Here is a 17650-nt window from a genome sequence, read left to right on the forward strand (position 1 = left end):
TGAGTCAGACTCCAGGTGGTGTGAAGTTGGCCTGAATCAGCCCTCACCTCTGGAGTGCTGTACTCCACAGGTTACATCAACAGGCCTCTGCCCAGATCTCAAACTGAACCTGTGCTGTAAGGGAAGATACTGCCTTAAGTGAGGATGTGTGTCATCTCTCTATGGAGAGAATGGGTGAGATATGTAACAACTGAAACACTGAGGGCACTCATCAAGTAGAGCAGATGTTCTGATAGATCAGAATGGACATTGTGACCAGTCAGAATGGATGTAGTGACCATCAGAATGCACAATGTGACCAGTGAGAGCAGACATTATGACTAATGAGAAATGTTGTTGTGATCAGTCAGAATAGATATCTTGACAAATCAGAATGGACATGATGACCAATCAAAACAGTTTCTGTGGCCAATCAGAGTGAACACCAGCCACAGCAGCTGTAATGACTATAGCATTGTGTACAGCTGAATACCACCCCTCACTGGGGCAACAGAATTGTGCCAAATTGATCAATGCTGGCTATGCTGATGAGCACTCTGAGCCCTATTCAAACTCCACCAACAGGGAATAGCTTGGAAATTCAGTTATTGTAGTGGGAGTATTGGCATGCAACAAAGGGTCTGTAGGTCTGGATGTTCTCACTAGCTTACTAGCCTGTGACTTTGGGCAAGTTTCTGAACATTTCTTCATTTGTAAAATGGAGATAATAGTACATATTGGGTGAACTAGTATACCTAAAGCATTTACACTGGTTTCTGGCATACCCTAGGTGCTAAATAAATGGATAGGTATAAAGCTAACTCCATAAGTGATCACTGTTATTATTTAATTAAAATCTGGATAAATAGATTTCAGGGAAATCAAGGTTCCCTTGACTTTGACCATGTCTGCAGACTTACCTCCATCAAGCTCCACCTGAATCCACAGAGGGTCCCTGAAGACAGACTGGCAGAGAGGAGTGGCTCCTGATGCAGCTAGGCCAGAGCACCCAGTTACACTGAGCCTCTCCATCTTGTCTCGAATTGTCACTTGCTTCTGAGCCATCACATGCCACTCACTGGTTGTGCACTCGGCAAACACAGTGAATTCTCCAGGAGCTGTGAACTGGTGAATCACGTTGCTGGACAAACTGAGGCAACAATCAGAAATGGTACCAGCTCTGGGGACACTCAAGCAACACACATTCATACATATATACTCACCCTCCTTATACCTCCCCCTGCCCTTCAAAGATGAAAAGATGAAGAAAAAGACAACAGAACCAAACCAGGCTCTCAGTGAGACATCCCGGAGCAGGGGAGAAGTGCAAGACAGAGCACTGACCAACCAGGGAGTTGGATATTTAGCAACAAGTCCTTTTTGTGCTGTGTACTCCCTCTGTGGCTTACATAAACCCCTTCTCTGGACCTTCTCATTTCATTTGTAAAAACCATGCCACCAGCTACTTTCTGAGCTTTAGTTTCCTGAGCTATAAGATGATATCCAATTCCAGTCATATCAAAAGTATGGGTATGTTTTGCTTCTCAGTAACCCAGCGGGACTAGTTAAAAATCTCTAACATGATCTGAAAGATCCCCATGACCTCCCCTTCTGACCTCCCTTTATACCTGCCACTGCCTGGATACTCCCACAGTGATTCTCATCCCGTGTGCTTGTTTATTCATTGTCATTCTTCCCTGCTAGGTTGTCAGTACAGATGGTCTGTCTAGTAATCTGTTATATACCTGAGACCTGGGACAGAACTGAGCATATAGTGAGGGCTTGAGAAATCACTGACAAATGAACATCTTTGTGGAAAAAAACTGAGAAAATAGTAAACCTCGTTCCTCTTGTTGGCCAAAACAGAGTCAGCCCACCACAGCCTATTTCTTCATTATTTACAATTGAAAACCTGAACAAAATACAAAAAGAAACTACCTGAAGACTCTGAAAAGTAGACAGCAGCAGACAAGTTAGAGAAGAAAGTCACAACTTTAAGAATCACCCACAAAGATGGAGTTTTTTTGGTTCTTTTTTGTTTTTGTTGTCCATCTCTTGGCTCTGCCCTGAGGGCAGCTTGAGTCTCAGAATTTCACAGCCGTGTAAAGACAACAAAAATCCCAAGAGCAAGCTCTGTTTAACCAGAGAACCAGGAAAAGGAACCCAGTGAGCCAGAGAGCACAAAAGAAACACCCACTTTTGTTTTTATTTCCCCCCCACCCCCACCTTGCCTGGGCTGCCCTCTCTCTTAGAACTGCACTGACTGCGTGGGGTAAGGCAGACACTTACGTCATCAAGATAAAATCCATCTTTCTGTACAAAGGAAACATGATATTGGACTTATGGGGGCTAGAGATTATGGAAGAAATCCTGGAAAGGAGAGGTCTAGAAAACTATTACCTAATTTTGTGTGTTATCCAGTATAAATCATGTTTACCCACAAACTACACATATGCAGGACAGAGCCAAAGATACACAGCAAAGTCTTTTGCTTGAGTGGGACAGACCCAAAAGAGCTTTGCAAATTGAACTGACTTTGGAATCAAAGCTCACAGAAGACAAATCAGAATGTCTGGTCTCAACCTGGTTGGGTTGGTTTCCTGCAAAAACAAATCAAACAAAAGAAATCAGTATTTTCCAGAGAAGTTTAATGGGAGCATTCTCAGAACCTGCTGTTCAGAATATCTAGTATGTAATCCAGAGTTATTCAATATACACAGTACTAGGAAAAGCTAACCAAATTTCAAGGGAAAACCCAATAATAGACGTCAGACTGAAGATGACTCAGATGTTGGAATGACCTAAGGCCTTGTACCAGCTATTATATACCATGCTCTTGAGTAAAAATAAAACCAAACCTCTTGAAATGAATGGAAAGATGGACATTCTCAGCCGAGAAACAGAAACTATTAAAAAGAATCAACTGGAAAATGTAGCAATGAAGACCCAAATGTCTGAAATAAAATAGTCACTGAATGAGTGCAATAGCAGAATAGGAGTAACCAAAGAAAAAGTCAATAAACTTACAGATAGAGTAAGAGAAATTACCCAATCAGAAAAACAGAAAACATACTTCTTTTTTTTTTTCTTTTTTTTTTTTTAATGAGCAGAGCACCAGCAATCTGTGTAGCAAAAATCAAAGGGAAAATAGTTGTGTCATTGTATCTCCAGAGAGGAGAAAGAGATTGGGGTAGAAAGATATTTAAAGAAATAATGGCTGAACCCCTCCCCAAATCTGGCAAAACATATTTGAAGATTTGAGAAGCTCAGTGAAACCCTCCACAGGAAAAAATTGAAAGAAACCCACACACAAATGTATAATTAAACTTCTGAAGACCAAAACTAAAGATACAATCTTGAAATTAGCCTGAAAGAAATAATACATGTAGATAAGACAGTGATTTGAATGACTATAGATTTATCCTCAGTAATCACGGAGGTGAGAAGGAAGTGGATGACATATTAAAAGTGTCAAGGGAAAACAAGTAACACATAATTCTCTTTCAGCAAAAATATCTTCCAGGAATTAAAGCAAATAAAAATTCTCAGGATTAGAGAAATTCTCTCAGAATTGGTTGCCAGAAAATCTACAAGAAATGCCAAAGGAAGTCTTTTTAACAAAAATGATGCCAGAGGGAAACCTGGAAATTCAGGAATGGTGGGAGTGCTCAAGAAATGGTAACTAGTTTGGCCAATGTATAGACTATTTTTCCTCTAAGTGCTTTTAAATATGTATGATTATTTAAGGTGGTTTCAGATGTATGACAGATAACATCAAATACAGAAAAATTAACTTGGAGCCATCCCAAGCCTAGGTTTCAGTCAAATAGAGCAGGGAGGCTATTGAGGGGCAGGTCCCAGGGACATTCAGGTGCCTGGGCATGTTGGGGTCCAGACAAGTCCGCAATATAGAATTGAAACACATCAACAAGGCTTGCCCAGGATTGAAATTCAACCAATCACCATTTAACAAACTTTACCAATCAGAACTGTACTGAGTGAAAACCTCATTTGCATGAAGCATACCTTGTCCAGTCTATTTTGCTTATGTAAGCACTGTTCCTGCAAAGCTAAGAGCTCTGCATTTAGTTCAGGTGCTGCTTGAGTCTGTATCCCCCGGACCAGTCTTAAGTCTAGAATAAACATTTGCAGTAACATGCCAGCTTTACCACTTCTGCTGTGACATACTAGCTGTGACCAGGTTGCTGTGATTCGACCAGAATTCTGTATCTTGGTCAACAAGTGTAATGTCTTACATATAACAATTGTAATTTAAAGGTGGGTAGGCAAGGTCACAATATGCTAGTAAGACTTCAACATTTTACCTGAAGTAGTAAATATTAACTCAGAGTGGGTTGTGGAAAGTTAGATACGTATAACTCTTGTAACTCTTGAAGCAACTGGGTAAAAGTAATGCAAAGAAGGCCTCCCTGGTGGTGCAGCAGGTTGAGCACAGCACTGTGAAGCTGTCCGCAGCCTCTGCAGCACGGGTTCAATTCCTGGCTGGCCAGAAAGATACCCACATGGCGAGGCAGACCTCTCCTGTCTTGCCCACTGCTCTCCTCAGCAGTGTTTTCAGTCGTCTGCCTGTTCTGCTCCCCGTTCTATCTCTGGTGAATTCTCTCACCCTCCTGCACCTCTGGCCTGTACCCCCATTCTTGTATAAATAAATAAATCTTTTTTTTTAAAAAAAGTAATGCAGGGCCTCCCTCGTGGCTCAAGGGGTTAAGGTCCTCACTATGAAGCAATCCGCAGCACAGAGCACAAATTCGATCCCCAGCTGGTCAGGGAGCAACCCACATGGCGCAGCAGACCTCTCCTGTCTCGCCCACTGTTCCCCTCAGCATTGTGCTTCGGTCAACCTGCCTGTTCTGTTCCCCACTGTCTCTGATGAATCCTCTCACCCCCCACATCTCTGGCTTGTGCCCTAGCTCTTGTATGCATAAATAAAGATATCTTTTAAAAAAAAAAAAACACAAAACCTTATGGGTTTTTTTTTTTTTTTAAAAAAAAGGTAATGCAAAGCGACATAACCAAAAAGATAGATAACCAAAAGATAAGTTTAAACAGAATACTAAAAAGATTCAAATTATTGAAAAAAAGGAGAGGATGGGCAGGAGATAAAGGGGTAAAACAAAATAGTAGACTTAAGTCTGTGTTGATAATTACTTCAGTTAAGGATGATCTTAACATGCCAATTATTGGGCCAGATGGGATTTTAAAAAACCAAGGCTCAACCTATACTGTCTAAAAGAAACCCACTTTGGAATAATCATATACGTAGACTAAAAGAAGGAGACACCAGCAAACACTAGTGAAAAGTAGGCTGGAATGTCCTGCTAACATCAGTTAAAGTAGATTTCAGAAGAAGAAAACACTAGCTCTTGACTGATAGGTGAAGGATGGTTTTAAAGAGCAAATCCCATCTGTTTTTCAGTGATCTGTTTGGAAGAAGAAATTGATCCCATTCTTTGAATTCTGGTGCCAGCTGAAATTGCCCAGGACTAAAAAGCAGAGAAATGGATTTTTCCTGATTTCCCTCCCAGTGAGCTCACCCAAGGGAGAAGACTGCAAAGTGCTTTTGGAAATTGCTGCTAGCAAAGAGAAAATGTGTTCAGAGCACAAGGAGATGAACAGCTTAAAAATTCTTGTTATCATCCTCTGACTTAGCAATTCCTGGGTATAAGCCCAATAGCACTCTATACATAGGAAACCAAAGGACATGTACTAGAATGTTCACAGATTACTATTTATAATAACTCAGTGGGAAGCCACCCAAAATGCCTATCAGTGGTAGAATGAGTAAAGTGAGATATATTCACACAAGAAATACATACACAGCAATGAAAGAAAAAAAAGGAATCACAATTACAGCAATGAGGCTGAATCTCAAAAAGTACTGAGCAGAAGTCAGACACAAACAAATATATACTTTATGATTCCATTTGTATAAATTTCAAACACAGGTCACTTGTGTTGATGATGGAAGAAGTTAGTAGCTTTGAGGGGCCCAAGCGGGGACAAGTCATGTTTTGTTTCTTGATCTGGGTGCTGGTTACATGGGTGTAATTATTGTGGAAAAATCAGTTGAGTTGTGTCTTTTTGGAGCACTTTTGTGTGTGTGTGTGTGTGTGTGTGTGTGTGTGTGTGTATAAAATGCTTCAAAAATGCCTTCAAAGTTGTATACATTGCTTGGATAGTTGACATCAATGAGATATAACTGTTCTTTAAGAAGAAAGGGGGATAGAAAGCTCACTGTTTTGGTCTTAGCTCATACTGTCCAATTGTTAAGAATACCGTGTCTGTGTCATGTTGTTGAAGTTGCTGGCCAGCTTGGTGGATGAAGCCAACTGACCCAGTTGGACCATGTGGTGAAATGGAAAGGCAGGACACTGGACAGGAGCTGCCCCCACGCTCCATCAGTTCACGGCATAGCCCAGTCACTAAGTCTCAATTCCCATGTCTGCGAAATGAGGTAAGAACCATTTTTGGCTGGGTGGTTGTAAGGTTTAAATAAGACCATGATTGAGTGAGTATCTGGCATGTAATAGACTTAATTATTGTAACTTTTTGTATAATAGGATGACATTTATGCCACTTTGCCTATTAAAAATAATTATATATTTTATATAATTTTAATATAGTAGAAACAGTGTCCTTTTTTTTAAAGAACCTACTCTGCACCAGTTACTATAGTCTCATTTACTCCTTAAAATTACCCAACAGTCTCAGTAATACTGGCAGAGCATGTAACTTCAATGGCTAAAGACTCTCATCTATCCTCTGTAGCAGATGCAGTGATCTGTTGCCCAGATCCCACCTTCAAGATTAAGGTAAGCATTCCCCCAGCACCAATGAAAACTGTAGATCAGAATGACTCTAGAGCTAAAGTTCCAACTCCCTTCAGGTAAGAAATAACCTAGAGGTGGGTTCAGCTCTGCGTCCTAGGCTGTTAACACCGGGCTCTCTTTAAACTATCTGGCACCACAGGCTTTTCATCTCCAGACCCCTGATGAGTTTCCCAGCAGCATCTTTCCTTTTTTTCCTCACACCCCTAAACTCCAGGTATAGTGAGGTGCTTGCAGGTACCTGAGGTGGCCTCCAACTTTCACATCCATATGCTTCCTCTTTTAAATAGATCCACTTCTGAAATACACTCTGTCTCTGGTGAATCCTCTTACCCCCCATATCTCTGGCCTGTACCCCAGCTCTTGTATGAATAAATAAATAAATCTTTAAATAGATCCACCACTGCTGCGGAGGACTCAACTTTAGGGTCATTCAGACCATCACTCTCCACAGAGTTCTTCCCTCTGCATCACCCAACAATTTAGTGCATCTAGATCACTCTCTGGCTTGCACTGTCTTATGAATTACGGGTTTTAGGGAAGTCTCCACTCCAGACCAAGTAGTGTGCAGAAACTGAAGGGGAGACAGAAAAATGTCTTCCTTCCCGGGACGTGTCAGTAGGTGGCGCTGAGTCACCCACTGCAGAACTTGGACAAATCACATCTGCCAGTTGTTCCAGGAGGAAAATCCTACAATGTCAGATATGTAGAAAGTTGTCCACCCCCAACAGAGAAACGAAACATCCTTCTATACAAATGAACATGAGGCTCAGGGAGAGCAAGGTGAGAAGGAGATTCTAAAGGAGAAATCCTTTGCCTGTTATTCCCACTGTTTCTATTTGAGGTTGGATTCTCTGTGTTTTATCTACAATGGGGATGGTACATCCAGTTTTAAAATGCGCACCTCTTAGCCTAACAAGACCATAATCAAAAGCAGGAATCTGGGCCTCCCCGGTGGCACAGTAGGTTGAGCACAGCGCTGTGAAGTTGTCCGCAGCCTCTGCAGCGCAGGTTCGATTCCTGGCCAGCCAGAGACATACCCACATGGCTCAGCAGACCTCTCCTGTTGGCACCCACCTGCTGCTCCCCTCAGCAGTGCTTTCGTTCTCTCTGCCTGTTCTGCTCCCCTGTTCTGCTCCTGTTCGGTCTGTCTGCCTGCCTGTCTCTGGTGAATCCTCTCACCCTCCTGCACCTCTGGCCTGTTCCCCAGCTATTGTATAAATACAAAATTAATCTTTTTTTAAAAAAAAGTAGGAATCTGCACAGACACATAAAAGTGACATGCCAAATATATGTGCACACGCATTTTTTATATTGTAAATAAGAGTGCTGAGGTGGCTGGTGCTGAAAAGACAACCCCAGAAATATATCTCCCAGCATTAATAAAAACCATAGAAGGCACTGGGTAGCTTCAAGGTCCAATAAGTCTTTAAAGCAGATGAAATTGCATTATTTGGTTTCAGTGATGGGGAAAAGTATCAGCCTATTTCCTTTGAAAGGAGAAAAAAAGGAATGCTTTTTTCACTAGAACTAATACCCAGGGGTGTTGCAGTGTAAAGTGTGGCTCATTGTTCCTTCTCTTAGATTATGAAAAAATTGAATCACACAGAGAACTCCAAAGGGTAATGTCACCACCCCCTCGGGCTCACTGTACAGAGTTAACAAATATTAGCAGTTGGTGCCATTTATTGTGGTTTTTAGACGCTGTTTGCTTATCACTGGGAAAGTTCCTGGTGTCTAAAGGTCTTAGCCAGGGGTCCATACGGTCAATTTTTTGCTGATATCAAATTCACATTGCATAAGATTTGAGGGCTGAAAGATTATGTAATTTAGCACTTGTTTGCCTGATGAAGCAGTAGTGAATGGGAAGAAACCCACAAAACAGTGCCATAGGGATTGGTAGCACTTCGCCATTCCCCCCCCACCATGTAATTTCTTTTACTCCTTGACACAACCAAGGCAGCCATCGGTGTAAATGTGACAAAGAAGGAAATGAACACCCCAGAGCAGGGATTGTCTGTCTCATGTTGTATTGGTGGTGGCTGCGATTAGAACTCCAGCTCCTGGGCACCATTTTCTTTGACAGCTTCAGAGGATGCTGAGTGTGAGACCTGCCCCTCTGTACTGTGACTGTGCCCCATTCTCCATCCACTGGGGAGTCTACTTCTCCACCTGCTAAATCTGGGCTTGGCCATAGAACTTGCTTTGGCCAATGGGACATTAGAAAATGGGACACATGTAGAAATTTGAAAATGCTCACACCGTGGGCTTTGTTCCCACTTGCTCCCAGAGACCCTTCACACTCTAGAATGAGCCTTGGCTAGCCTGTTGGGTAATGAGCAGCACATGCCCATGGCTGAGATCTAGCTGACCACAGACACTCAAGGGAGACTTCTCTAGGCCATCCAGTCCCAACCACATCAACCCGGACAAGAAAGGCCACCTAGGGCCTCCCCAGTGGCACAGCGGTTGAGCGCTGGGTTGCGAAGCTGCCCGCAGCCTCTGCAGCGCCGGTTCAATCCCCGGCCACCAGAGGAGGGTCCCACATGGCACGCAGACCTCTCCTGCCACCCGCTGCTCCCCTCAGCAGTGTACTTCGGACCTTCTGCCTGCTTTGCTCCCCGCTCTGGCTCTGGTGAATTCTCTCACCCTCCCGCGCTTCTGACTGTACCCAGAGCTTGAATGAATGAATAAATAAATAAATAAATCTTAAAAAAAAAAAAAAAGAAAGAAAAGAAAGGCCACCTAGCTGATAAGGAAGAACCATAAGAAATTCCACCATTGTTTTAAGCCTCTAGATTTTGTTAAGCAGTGAAAACTGCTATGTCTTGACTCAAGGCACAAAGATTCCTCTCACCTGGGTGGGTAGTAGGGATCAAAAGTGTGACCATCTCCGGTGCTGATTATACAGGACAGGTTTCCATTGTAGGGAGAGAGGAGCCACGTCAGGCAGATGGTGACATTGTCAAAGACGACCCCGTCCCGGGACACCATCAGCTGTAGGCCTGCGGGCGAAGATGCAGAATGTACGGTGCCATTGTCACAAAACACAAGTGCATGTTTCTGTTTAAAACCTGCTCTCTCCTATTCACCTGTGCTTTATTATTTTTAGCTGGGGCTTTTGATATTTTGTTTTTACTTTTAAAAGTTCTTTTAAATTTCTTCTTTTTTTTTTTTTGTTGTTGTTGTTCAAAGGTAATGCATGCCCAAGGTATAGAATTTGAAATGTAGAAAGGGGGTATGCAAGGAATACTCCCCAATTCTGCTGCCCTGAGGCAACTGCAGTTACCGTGTCCTGGGTCACTTTCCAGAAACATCTTCACATTCACTAGCACATACATGCTCTTGCAGCCAATGGCTCACACTCCACTCACTTCTTGCCACCTTCCATTTTTCTCACTCAGCGTGTCTGGGAGCTTGTTCTGTGTGAATTCAGTTAGAGCTGCCTCATTCTTTTCAAGAGCTGCATGGTGGACTGTGATGTAACCAGGATTCTATTGATTGCCCTAATGTTATCTTGTAATGTTTAAAAAGACAAAAGGTGAAACACCTTTAAGAAAATCTACATGCTGAGGTGGCCGATGACTCACTGCATGACATCTGATGCACATTACATGCACAAAACAGAGTTGGCACGGAGGGCAGGGTACATGACCGATGGCCGGGGGCCTTCCCCAGCGCTGGGCTCATCTGTGGCGCCGCATCTTACTACTTCAGAGCACAGATGAGAAGGGAAAAGATGTAAGGTGCTGAATGTGACTGAAAGGGGCTTTCTTGAGCTGCTGAGAAAACCCTGGTGGTCTGATTCCTAACTACCTCAGGAGACTCAGGGAGCAGCCAGACCCTACTGGGCACAGGCATGGAGGGTGGGAGGAGGTGAAGGGGCTTCTAGATAAATCACAGATTTGTTCTTTTCCATTGACTCGCAGAACACACTAACTCACAAGGGAGAGGAGATCTGAAATTAAGGTTGGGGCAGAAAATCTGATCCACATGGTGGTCACTCCACACACACTCCCTGCCTTAAGCTACCTGTGTGTCCAATGACGCCATCTCAGCCACGCTGCGACTGGCAGATCTCCAAAGGCACATCCTTTCCAGTTAGCAAAACCACCAAATAGAAATCGCTGCTGAAGCACATGGCCACCTCTTCCCAGAAAAAAGAGTGGAGACCTCTCCCCAAGCTCATTCCACCCCAGTGTATCTAGAAGGCTAAAGCCCCTGCCAAAACTTCTCTTTCATGCCCTCTCTCCTTCCTTCATCCTCACCTTTGGTGGGCCTCCCTCTTCTTCCCTCAGACCCTGCTCCCCTGGATAGCCCCAGGGGACCCCAGCATTCCCTGACTTCTTGTTTTCCTTCAGAAACCCCTGCACCATTGCTCACTACCTAGGTAGAAGTTGGATGCTGGCAGGATGTGATTTTACAGCCTTTAGGGACGATCACTGTCTCATATCCTATAAGTATGTAAATCCATAAAACATCTGGGAGGGTGATTTGGCAATATCTATTAATATTTAATATGTACATGCCCTATTTCCCAGCATTTCCACCACTGGGGATCTCACCCCTGGACATAATCCCAGGCACATGTTAATGTATTTGAAGAATAATCACTGCAGAGTCACATATATCAAAGAGGAATCAGCGGCAACCTAAACTTACAGTTGTCTGTTGTGTCTATTGTGTCTATTTCACCCATGAAATTTAATTTTCAGCATCTTGGGACTAAATATATATATATTTATAAATATATATGTATATATGTATATGTATATATTTACATACACGTATATTATAATATATGCATAATACATGTATAATACACATATGCATTAGCATGTATAATACATATATGTATTGATATGTATATATGTATACAATGTGTGTATAATGTATGTGTATAATACATATATATGTATTATATGTATATATATATTTATAAATATATGTATACATATACACACATATATACATACATCCATACATACACACAAGCATATACATATATATATTCACTTCTGGTTTGATGGTTTGCTTCTACAACAGGACCCTCCAACTTCCCAGAGCAGAGGCTAAGCAAGTGAGGAGGGCTAGTTCAGGGCAGCTGTTTAGGGTGAGGTCTGCTCCTGAGGGAGGCCAACCTGGTGTTGAAAGAAGGTGTTTCTCACACCCTAGGAGGCTCGGAACTTACCTTCTCGGCACTGGTACTGCACCCACAAGTAGCTGCCCCAGGAGGGGCACAGGTCTCCATAGTAGTTTCTGTCAGCTGCCACCTGGCATGCCTGCAGCCCCTGACACTGACCTGGGCAGCACCGGATCCCAGCAGAAGCCGAAGGTGTGAGAGAGAGAAAGGGACAGGTGCAGACAGAGATGAATCAGCTTTATTCCATTCATTCACCTGCCATCCTCCCAACACCTGTTGCTATTTACCAAACACCAGGCACTGTGCCAGGGACTCGGGGGAACTAACAGGAGAATTTCTTCCCTCAAGTAGCTCAGGGTGCATCAGAGGAGCTCTCAAATTTTGCCATGTACCAGAATCCCCAGGAGCTCTGAGAAGATAGATTTCATGAGCCCACCCCCAGCAATTCTAATTCAATAGATGTGAGGGCAATGTGAGAATCTGATGTTGATGCTGCTGACCCAGGCACCCCACTTTGAGAACCACTGGCCTAAAGTAGAAACAGCCAGTCCAGCCCAGCTCCTCCTCCTTGGAGGGACCACAGCCTCAGGGGTGCTGCAGCCAGAAGGAGAGAACCAAGTAGCTGATTTCAGCATTTCCTTCCCCCACATCTGCGCTCAGCGTAGCAAGGACGGTGTGGGTGCCATGTGGATGGTATGGGTGCCTTCCAAGGGAGGGGAGGCAGGTTCTGGGCATTGTAGGCATCCCCTCTGAATCTTTGCAGGGCCTTTGGGTTTAGGCAGGTCTCCATGGGTGATTGCTGAGCAGCATCTGTTGGGGGTGTGGGGTCTGGCCCCAAAGCCCTAGAACTTCCTGCACAGGATTACTGTGTCCTCACTTGGCTGAGAAGTAGCAGAGCACCTGCCTTCAAGGGACCCTGCAGGAGAAGGCCCCCCTGTGTGCTGGCAATAGAAGTTTCTGAGGTCTCTGGACCCCCCAGGAGAGTACCGGGAGCCCCTGTCAACGCTGAAATGGAATCCTCGTCATGGGACAAATGCAGCTCTGATTTAGGGAAACAAGGCCCTAGAGAATCTCTTCCTCTAGAGCCCAGAGATTCCCCCCAGGACAGCTTAGCTGGGCATTATTCACAACAGCAAGGATTTAAACGCAACCTGTGCACACCTCCACTGAGGAAGAGACAAGTGATATAGTAATACAACAGACCAAATTAATAAACGGGGATGGCATGTATCAGGATAGATAATAGGCTGAGAAAACCCAGTGTTGAACAAAAAAAAAGAAACAAATCCCCCAGACCCCCCCCCAAAAAAAAAGAAAAAAGAAAAAAAAGTTTTTGCAAAATGACTATATAATAGGATACTATTCACAGAAACATTAAAAAAAAACCTGCCAGGGTATACCATGCAATGCTCAGGGATGCATAGAGAGAAAGTAGCAGGAACAGACCAGGCACATGATCACTAAATACTGAATTGGTGATGGGACAGACCCAGGAGGGCCTCACAAGAGTGCAGCTGTGTATCTAGTGAGGTTTTTGTCTCTTTTGAGGGAATCTGAAGCAACTAGTGCCAAATGTCCAGATTTGGCCAAGTTGGGCAGTGGATCTATGAGAATTCACTGAAATTTTTTTCTACCATGGTCTGTATGTCTGAAATCTTTCAAAATTTAATAAATTAAGAAAGTAAAGTTCTTGAACCCAAGTGGGTTGAGAGTAAATGCGCTCCTGGCCCATAGGGGTGGGTTTGATGACAGGTGAGGGGTAAAGCACGGCCCCTTGGCTTTCCTGCTCAGGGCCTTGAGCAGAGACTGGCTACTTTCTCCCACATGTTGGAAGCCCAAGTTCAGATATACAGATAGTCTGAGCCTTCCAGAGCCCTCTGCTGGGCACACAACACCAGGAAGTGCCCTACCTGCCACTTCGTCCTTGACGCTGACCCAACTGCATTCCTCCTCCCGGTCAAAGGGGTGCCCAGGCTCTTGGGTGCAATAATGGGGAGTCTGGCGCCCGTAGAAGGCATCTTGGATCTGGATGACCTCCCCCGAGCCACAGTGCATGGTGGCATTGAAGCCCTCGCAGGCCAGGCTCTGGCCCACACCTGCGATAAAGGGAAGGTGACAACTTAGGAGGGGTCACGGTCATGGGCAGCATCTCAGGACTGTGAGATTCCAGACACCCAGGTGCAGAGCATTGTGAGAAATGTAATGTGGTGGTCATAAGAAGGTCTGGATCCAGGCTGTCCAGGGTCAGAGCCAACCCAGTCATCCGCTAGATGTGTGATGTTCTGCAAAGTCATTAGTTTCTCTGCGCCTCCTCTGTAGAAGATTATGTGGATGCCACACCCCAGAGGGTTATTAGGAGGATGACATGTAGAGCAAGGGCTGTACAGGTGGTAGCCATTATTGCTTCTATTACAAATACCTCCCAAGCCTTAGCTGAAGTCAATGCCTCATAAATGATAGGTACTAAATGCAGCAGATCTTCATATAGTCACATTTCTTTAATTTTTTTTTTTAATTTTATTTATATTTGCATAGATGAACTGGGGTCTAGGCCAGAGGTTCGGGGCATAAGAGGACACCAGAGACATATAGTCTTATGTCATTCAACATCATGTTGCTACAATGTTGAGGATCAAAAAAATCATTTCCCAGCCAGGATCACTGGGTGGAGCTGGCACATTCTCCCCATGACTATGTAGAGTCTCCTCTGGGGACTCTGGTTTCCTCCCTCACCACAGTGATATGTATGTGAGATTCATGGGCAGGTCTCAATATTCCGGCCAGTGTGTGTGTGAGTGTGTGCGCGCACGCGCGCTCTGCTAGAAGAGCATCCTGTCCATGATTGGGTCCCTCCGCCTTTATCCTGAGTTGCTGAGAAAGGCTATGGCCCTCCATGACCCTGAACTGGAATAAGCAGGTTGGACACTGAGTGGGTAGATGAACACAAAGGACTATTTCATATTGGGATTGTTTTGGGCCATTATCTACAAGTTTGGTGATGTTTTGTGACCAGAAATATACTGTAGGAATTTAACACTTGTGCCAAGGGCTCCAAAACCCCGGGGTTGGCAGAGTCAGAGACAGGCTTAAGTTGGAGCGGAGGAGGTGGGAATTTGGGGACCTGTGGTAAAAAGAGGGAAGTTGCATCATATACAGGTCCCCAAAGCTTGCAGACTTTCAGAATGACAGCAGAAGTCAGTAAGCCTGTGGTGGGGCATGTAGGACAGGGATCCCTGTAAGTGTCCAAACCTACACTGGGGCCTGTGAGTTGAGAATCTTTGGTGAAGGGCTTATAGCCAGGAAAGGGGGTAGGCCCAGAAACCCCAAAAGCTTCTATATAGCCTGACTTGAGTGTCAAGGAATTGTGGGGCAGGTCAGCATCAAGATCAGGCCCCATGTAGCAGGGACCCAAAGGGGTCAATCATAGGCAGTGGCTGGGAAGACACACGAATAGAAGATAGGAATTCAGGAGCCAGGGGCTGAGGGCTTAGACCCAGGCTGGCCCCTGCAGCCAGTGTCCAGGGTGAGTGAGAACAGCCTCCTGGGGCTGCATTTTTGAAGACTCAGAGCATCACACAGAGACAGGTGGGTATTTAGAGACAGAGAGGCAGACAGGGACATGGAGAGAAACAAAGAGAGATGGAGAGACAGGTAGAGGGACACAGAGGGGGATAGAGACAGAAAGAGACACGGAAATATATAGACAGTGGGACAGAAAGGAAGATAGAGACACAGAGACAGAGACAGAGAAAAAAGAGACAGACACAAAGAGACCTAGAGAGATAGAGACACAAAGAGAGACAAAGAGAGGGAGGGAGACCCCACACCAGAGCCAGCTCACCAAACTCGCAGATGAAGGCGAAGGGCTGGGTGCAGTTGTCTGTGGCTGCCCACCTGGAGGAGGCATCTCTCCCGATATAGCCACAGGTGTTGGGGGCAGGAGCAGCTTGCCCGGCTTGCCAGTGGCTGTAGCTCACATTTGAGGTGTCCAGCCAGATCCCGGACCCTGGGATAAAAGGTGAGCTCAGGACTTGGAAGCATTTCTGATCCTCTTTTATGGCCAGGGTTCGCCCTAGCTCAGTCCTCGTGTGCCTCAAAGGCTCCAGCAGTGCGGACGGATGGCAGCACTGAGTAACAGTGGAAGCAGTTTCCAGGACTCTGCAGAGTCTTGCTTGCCTGGATATGGCCCTTGCAGAAATGTGTGTGTGTGTGTGTGTGTGTGTGTGTGTGTGTACACGTGACACAAAGGCATTTCTAGGACACTAGAGATCAAGAAAGCCCTAGCTAGAACATATTTACCACCAAGGCTGATGCCCATGGTGGTTACATTTCTTGCTAGTTGTTCCATGTTGAATCTTACCCACCAAGCAACACTTTTGAGGACCAGAAATCTATTTACACAAACGCCAGCATCTTGCACACAGCACTCTGTCCCTCACATCTTAAATAACCTTTGATATTGGAGACTGTTACAGATCAGCCTACTTGGGTGGACTCTGTTTTTTTTTTTCAGCCAAGCAGTATCCCTTGGAGATTTTAAATAGACAGAGCTCCTTTCATTGCATTTGAATGGATGCTCAGTAAACCGAGTAACTGCTGCATCTAAAATCAAGAAAACATTCAGCAGATATTGCCTGAAGGTGCCTTTTAGAACTCAAACCTCTTGTCTTGAGGATTTCCAAAAATGCATCTTCCCACTGATCTTTCAGCAAAGCATTTTCCATCTCTGCTGGTGTGTTTCTGTGGGTGCTTCGCTCAGCCCAAGTTACTCATTCCTAAAACCCAGTAGCATGTACAGGGCAAGCATCTGGGTACCAGTGTGACTCCAGCACTGATCTGAGTCCTCACTGCCATTCCCTAGCTGCAGCGAGTCTATTCCTCTCGGTGGATTTCATCTTCCTCAATTGTTAAGTAAGAGGCACATTGTATTACTAACCCTTGTTGGGGAGGTATCAGAAATAAATGGAATTAATTATCTGTCCATTCTGTGTTATGTCTAGCCACTGAGAAAACTAAAATTCCAGAATGTGGTTCCTTCCTTTGAAGGATTCCTGGTGTAGGGGGAAAGATACCTAAAAGCTAAATCACACCAAAAATGCTAACATAGCACAAGGTCACTCAGGTACACAGGTGAGAAGGACCCACCTGGTTGTGTTGGGGATAGGACCCCTCACCAAGAAAAATAAGAGTTCCCAGAAGGAACTTGGAACAAGACAAGCTAACTCGAATTGAGCTTTGCTGAACTCAACCTACTTTAGTCTCAGAACGAGTAGGGAAAGACATGTGGACCGTTTTGAACATATTAATAACTTAGCAGTTCTTTTCTGAGACTTCTTTTCTGTAAAATAGGGACAGCAATAAGAATAATCTCAGCAGTTACCATAAGAATTCATGATAATGGATAGGAAGCAGTCAGGACTGTGCCCAGCATTATTCTAGCAAGAACTGAAGAAGTCATAGCTGCTGCCATTATCCTCAGCATGCCAGATTCTGTGCTCAGCACTGTCAGGGGTTTTTTGATTCGATTCCTGAAACAACCAAAGGGGGACGTATCTTTACCATGAGAATTGAGACAGGTGAATTTGTTCCAGGGAGCTCTGGGTAAGAATCACAGCAAGGGCCTCCCCGGAGGCACAGTGGGTTGAGCGCTGCGCTGTGAAGCTGTCTTCAGCCTCTTCAG

The 17650-nt window shown here is 44.6% G+C and overlaps 2 protein-coding genes across 2 annotated transcripts in view; one reads left to right on the plus strand and one right to left on the minus strand.

Annotated features, from left to right (window-relative positions):
* The window catches only part of LOC119249116 (polycystic kidney disease protein 1-like 2), an 85446-nt gene that overhangs the window by 67217 nt on the left and 579 nt on the right, over positions 1-17650 (minus strand). The window contains exons 2-6 of the mRNA XM_037516217.1: positions 15812-15976; positions 13881-14066; positions 12019-12129; positions 9685-9832; positions 900-1129 (exon numbers count right to left, since the gene is read on the minus strand). Coding sequence (XP_037372114.1) covers positions 900-1129; positions 9685-9832; positions 12019-12129; positions 13881-14066; positions 15812-15976 — 840 coding nt within the window. The remainder of the gene's footprint in view (positions 1-899; positions 1130-9684; positions 9833-12018; positions 12130-13880; positions 14067-15811; positions 15977-17650) is intronic.
* The window catches only part of BCO1 (beta-carotene oxygenase 1), a 68709-nt gene that overhangs the window by 1588 nt on the left and 49471 nt on the right, over positions 1-17650 (plus strand). The window contains exons 2-3 of the mRNA XM_037516214.2: positions 5417-6454; positions 6769-6812. The gene's annotated coding sequence lies outside the window, so the exon portion shown is untranslated. The remainder of the gene's footprint in view (positions 1-5416; positions 6455-6768; positions 6813-17650) is intronic.

This window comes from Talpa occidentalis, unplaced genomic scaffold (genome assembly GCF_014898055.3).
Source record: "Talpa occidentalis isolate TD23 unplaced genomic scaffold, MPIMG_talOcc4v2.1 talOcc4.17, whole genome shotgun sequence".
Taxonomy (NCBI): Eukaryota; Metazoa; Chordata; class Mammalia; order Eulipotyphla; family Talpidae; genus Talpa; species Talpa occidentalis.